Raw genomic sequence first — 5,829 nt, forward strand, 5'->3', positions numbered from 1 at the left:
TTATAGAGAAAAACAAGAGTAATTCTGTTGTTGAATGAATAGAGCTTAAATTATTCACGTGAAATGCTCATATCAAAATAATGTCATGGTAAAATATTGTCTAATCAACTGCTCAGATAGTTACTATTGTAACCTGCCTCTTTCGATAGCAAAATTTTAAGCTAAAAATCTAAGTTACTATATGTCTACAGAACTCTAGATTAATAACCACAGTGAACGTTCTTCTCTTCACAACTCGCAACATCTATGTCTAGAGTGTTACGAATATTCTGTCGAATATTCGCTTGTGTCAAACGATTCTAGATCCAGTATATTTAACCTTTTCAGAATTAAAAATATATCTATTAAGGCAACATACAATCAACTATGTTTAGAGCTTGCATGCATGTATTTAAAATAAGCATAAATCGAATGAAACAGTGACAACACAATCTCAAATCACGAGCATTAAAGATGATAAAACAATCACTCAAATAACTCCAACCCAGAAAAGATTTAGTTCATGGGTGGAAAAGTTAATACCAAATTAAAATCATTCATCAACATTAAAACAAGTTTGAATCATAGAAATTAGGAAAACCAAAGGCAGAACTGCAGGATTTCTCGCCACACTCCAACTTTTATTTTTTATTTTAATTGTATGTGAACCCAAGTCAAATGTCTCTTCCCCTTCTTCACATATGTATTCTGCTCTCTGTAGTTAATACCTTTCTTTATTTGGAATTCTCCAATGGAATTTTTTCTATGTGTAGAGAAAGGACTGTAGTCACCAGTCTGTTTCTCACACAACTTCTCCTCCCCTTTTTTTTCCTCTTCTTTCTCCTTCTTTTATTAGGTAGATTCAGCCCACCTCATCACACTTTTTTCATTCCCCTTTTCAGGTTGGATTTTCTGGTACATGCCCAGCTAGCTAAGAATGACATGGATAAAGTGCTGAGTCATCTTCCCAAAATTGTCTTGGCAATTCTGTTGGCAATCAATTTCACCATTTGCCACAGAATTATTTCACTTCCTTTATTTTCCCTCTTCATCTTCTTGCTCTTCCTACACCTGTGTTCACACAAAACCACACCTTTCTTCCCCAAGTGATAAAAGTAAAAAATAATAACCATTATATCGCAACCCAAGCTTTGTTATGCAATGTTCTAAAAAATATCCTAAAAATGCAAATGTATTCACTTAATTACAACCAATTAATTCTATTTAGAAGCCTTAAATATAACTCTTTTCAAGAGTTATCACATTTTTCCTCTCTTCATTCCCATGCATACCATCCCATTTCCCTTAGCCAGCAAAACCTTAAGAAGATCATCTCTTGGTCGGCCATCTTGAAGAGCCATTAGCAAAAGAGCAACACAAGGATCAGAGGAGAACATTTTTAATCAGAGTTCACGAGACTGGTGATTCGATAGAGTTTATTCTTTCTTTACTTTGTTATTTTGCTTTTAATCATGTCTGCAATGTTCTTTGTTATCTTTTCATAAAAAATGGTAGCTTATATATGTTTAGCTAGGATGATTGCATTGATTCAATGAAGTTTGTTTAAATCATGTTTATAGTGTTTGTGCCTCATTCGATCATGTTTTCAATTAAACTCAAGTATGTATTTCATTCATACATGATTGGATGCATTAGAATTAGCTGAGCGATTCTGACGAGATGACGACTAATGGACATAGTAATTGAAATGTGCATGCTTAATTTAGATCCTAACCCGACTAAATTGAAGGTTAATAATAACTTTGAAGAGCTCTATTATCTTACATAGGTTTTAGGTTTATGTGATTAAATTGTTTCAAACCTGACCCACCCTTGTTACTTCACATGAATTCTAAGAAACCCTTAGTTTAATATGATCAACAAAATGCATGTTTTACTAAGTAAAATATTTCGAGACGACTTAATTTGGTTTCAAAACTCATGAAAGATAGAGTTGCCATGGAATATTTTTCGAACACTGTTAAACATGAGAAAAATGAACCAAGTTGTAAGATGTAATTATCCTAGCCTATTCATGTTATTGATTGTTGAATTTTGTGTCTTTGCTGCTCAATTCATTTCATACATCTCATTTCATACTTGGCATTTAGATTACATTGCATTAGGGATCATTTTGCATTTAGATAGCTTAATCATCATTACTCAAAATATTTTGTTTTTATCGTTAAATAGTTAAATTTAAGCTTGTAAAATATTGATTAACATACATAGTCCCTGTGGGGATGATAACTCTTATACTTACTTATTACTTGATAACGAATGTATACACTTGCACAAACCGAGCATTACAAGTTTTTGGTGTAATTTTTGGGGATTGTTGTCCTAATAATTTTTTGTGAAATTATTCTTTGTAATTTGGTTTTTATTTTATCTTTATTTCTAACTTTACTAATTAATTCTTTAATTTTTTTTATTCTTTATTCTTTATTTATTTTATGATTTTCTTTTTAGGTCTTCATGAGCATAGATCGAATCATCGATTTACTCCTTGTAGACCCTAAAATCAAGTAGGCATTTAGACAAAGAAGATGAGAAAGGTTAGCTTATAGACAAGTCGCAGAAATGGACCCTGAGAATCAAAATGATGTTTAAGGGAATAGAGTCGCTAATGTTTGAAATCCAATCCTTATTGCTGATGTTTAAGATAGTATGTCGTGCCATTTTTAACGAACTAAATCTTGGATTAGGAGACTGGAGATCGAGGCATCGTATTTTGAATTGAATCCTGTGCTGTTTCAAATGCTTTAAAATAATAGGCCAATTTAATGGAATGCCCGCAGAAGATCCACATATTCACCTTCGATTATTTATGGAGGTGAGCGATTCCTTCAAGATAGCCAATTTAACTGAAGACACACTAAGGTTGAAGTTGTTTCCATACTCGTTGCGAGATTGAGCATGAGCTTGGATTAATTAGTTGCCATCCAACTCAATTTCTACTTGGCAAGAATTAGTTGAACACTTTCTGGTAAAGTATTTTCCACATAGCAAAAATGCTAAGTTACAGAACAAGATCACCACTTTTCAGCAGATGGATGATGAGTCCCTATATGATGCATGAGAAAGATTTAATGAGTTACTTCGTAGTTGTCCTCACCACGAGATTCCGCATTGCATTCGGTTAGAAACATTTTACAATGGTCTCAACGCACACAGAAGGTTGGTGGTAGATCCTTCTACAAATGGTACTCTCTTGTCGAATTCTTATAATGAGGCTTATAAGATCATTGAGAGAATAGGCAGTAACAATTTTCAGTGGCCGACAAATTAAACAACTTCAGGAAGACGAGTAGTTGAAGTGCATGAAGAAGACGTCCTTACGTTACTCTCAGGCCAGGTATCATCTATCTCTTCAATGTTGAAAAAATTTAATACTAACGTTTTAAATCATGTTGTAACTCAATCACCAATCCACTACCAAGGAGGTGGACCAAACAACAATTACATGTAACATAGATCAAATCAACCTCTTGGTTTCAATCAACAAGTTCAAAAACTACCACAAGTTGAACCTTCAAATAATTTGGAGAATTTGTTGAAGGCATACATTGCTAAAAATGATGCATTGATAAAAGCCAAGCAACAACATTGGAGAATTTGCAAAATCAAGTGGGACAATTAGGTAATGGGCTTAAAAGCAAACCCAAAGGTGTTGTACTAAGCAACATAGAAAATCCTCTACCAAACGAGTCTTCTAATCTTGAGAACTTATTAAAAGTATACATGGTGAAGAATGATACAACTTTGAGAAATTTGGAGAACCAGATGGGGCAGTTAGCCAACGAACTTTGAAATAAACCACAAGGAGCTTTGCCCAGTGACATGGAAAACCTAAGAAAATCGGGCAAGGAAAATTGAAAAATGGTAACTTTACTAAGCGAAAGGACTTTTGAACCCAAGGAAGTTGAGGATGAAGTGAACCTTCCAAGAAAGAGGAAATTCAACCACCAGTTGAAATTCCTACACTAGAGAAGCTAGATTTTGCAAATTCTAAAGAGGTAAAATCTAAACTTGTGAATTCTGATAAGCTAACCCCTTCGTTAGATGTATATATATTACCTCGGAAGAGCTGTCTAGCCCAAGCAAAAGTTTCACAACCTCCATATCCTCAAAGACTCCAGCAACATAAGCAACAATATGATACTCAATTTAAGAGAATGTTAGATGTGTTGAAACAGCTACGTATCAATAATCCATTGGTGGAAACTTTGGAGAAATGACAAACTATGCAGAAGCTCTGAAGGAATTTCTGTCTAAGAAGAGAAGGCTTGAGGAATTTGAGATTGTAGCCTTGACTACAAAATGCAGCCTATTTTTTCAGGACAAGTTGTCTCCTAAGTTGAAGGATCTAGGAAGTTTCACCATACCTTGTAATATTGGAGAATCCTATTGTTGTAAGGCTTTATACGATTTGGGATCGAGTATCAACATGATGCCTACGTCTGTGTTTAGACGATTAGGTATTGGTAAGGCCAAACCGACTACGGTTACACTCCAACTGGTGGATCGATCTTTGGCATACGCAGAAAGAAAAATTGAAGATGTATTGGTACGTGTCGTTAAATCATATTTCCTATTGACATTATTATATTAGATTTTGAAGTATATAAAAAATTACCAATCATCCTACGAAGGCTTTTCTTAGCAACTGGCAAGATGATAATTGATGTACAAAAAGGTGAACTCACCATGCGAGTTCAAGATGAATAAGTGACCTTTAATGTACTTAAGGCCATAAGATGTCTTGATGAGGTTGAAGATTTTTTTGCTATCTCCAAGAAAGATTCGCTGTTTCTTGAAAAATTAGAATACAATGACCCATTGGAAGGTATTACATCTGATTCTCCACATTAAGATGAGGACGATACATGTTTGACCTTGTTGGAAGATAACTCGAAAGAATTTTGTTTAAAAGTTTAGTTCGAGTCATTAGAGCTATCATCACATGAGTACAAGCAACCTAACCCATGAAGAGAAGAGCCACCCGAGTTAGACTTAACGATTTTGAAAATGTCATTAGATACTGAGAAGGGTTCTATCAAGGGATAGAAGAGATTGATCCAATCTCAAGTATTTGATCCTGAGAAACTCAATTCTCAAAGGGAAAAAGAAAGGATCATGAATTCCATCTATGAGATTCAATGGGTGAGGCTTGTACCAAAGAAAGAAGGTACAATGGGAAATGAGCTAATTTTGTTAAGGATCATCATGGATAGGCAGATTTGTATGAATGATAGAAAGTCGAGCAAAGAAAAATAGAAAGACCATTTCCTACTGCTAGACCATTTCCTACTGCTATTCTTTAATCAAATGTTAAATATAATTGTTGGGAAACAATATCTCTTCTTTTCAGATAGATAAGATTGGTATGATAAATGGTTGTTTGACTTCTCCTTTGTCAGTGATAATCATTAATAGCATTGAGGGAGTTCTTTACACTCTCTCTATCGTTAATTTATTTTCAGTTTTTTTTCTCTATTTTGAATAAATAGCATGCTTAGAAATTATTTTTCTTGAATTAAGACTTCCAATTAATTCTGTCTAAGGAGATTTGAACTTAAGCGAGACCATTTGTGACCCCTCCAACATTTCTTGGGAATTTAATTTGATGTAATGTTTTTAGAAGAAATTTTCTATGTAGCGTAAAACAAATTTAATTTTTTTAATTTTAATTTTAATTTTAATTTTAATTTTAATTTTAATTTCATTTTTATTTTTTCAATAAGGGGGTCAAGTTGCCCAAGGTTTAATTAGTTTATTTCTATCAAATTTTATTTCAGTATGGCTAATAAAAATTTTGCAGTTTTGGGCTTGAAGACCAGAATAGTG

General features: G+C 33.6%; 1 protein-coding gene and 1 non-coding gene across 2 annotated transcripts; one reads left to right on the forward strand and one right to left on the reverse strand.

Annotated features, from left to right (window-relative positions):
* Nucleotides 1-2,999: 2,999 nt before the first annotated feature.
* Nucleotides 3,000-3,105, reverse strand: LOC121223873 (small nucleolar RNA R71). The gene has a single exon (XR_005921339.1). It is a non-coding gene; the product is annotated as a small nucleolar RNA R71 (small nucleolar RNA).
* A 1,111-nt stretch (nucleotides 3,106-4,216) lies between these two features.
* On the forward strand, nucleotides 4,217-4,854 carry LOC107911110 (uncharacterized). Its single transcript, XM_016839000.1, has 2 exons — nucleotides 4,217-4,549; nucleotides 4,732-4,854. The coding sequence occupies exons 1-2, from the start codon at nucleotides 4,217-4,219 to the stop codon at nucleotides 4,852-4,854; spliced, it is 456 nt and encodes a 151-aa protein (XP_016694489.1).
* Nucleotides 4,855-5,829: the final 975 nt, after the last annotated feature.

This window comes from Gossypium hirsutum, chromosome D11, assembly GCF_007990345.1.
Source record: "Gossypium hirsutum isolate 1008001.06 chromosome D11, Gossypium_hirsutum_v2.1, whole genome shotgun sequence".
NCBI lineage: Eukaryota > Viridiplantae > Streptophyta > Magnoliopsida > Malvales > Malvaceae > Gossypium > Gossypium hirsutum.

Coding starts and splice junctions, on each gene's coding strand:
- LOC107911110 (XM_016839000.1), top strand. CDS start 4,217: ATGACAAACTATGCAGAAGCTCTGAAGGAATTTCTGTCTAAGAAGAGA. Junction 4,550..4,731: donor GAAAAATTGAAGATGTATTG/GTACGTGTCGTT, acceptor AATGTACTTAAG/GCCATAAGATGTCTTGATGA.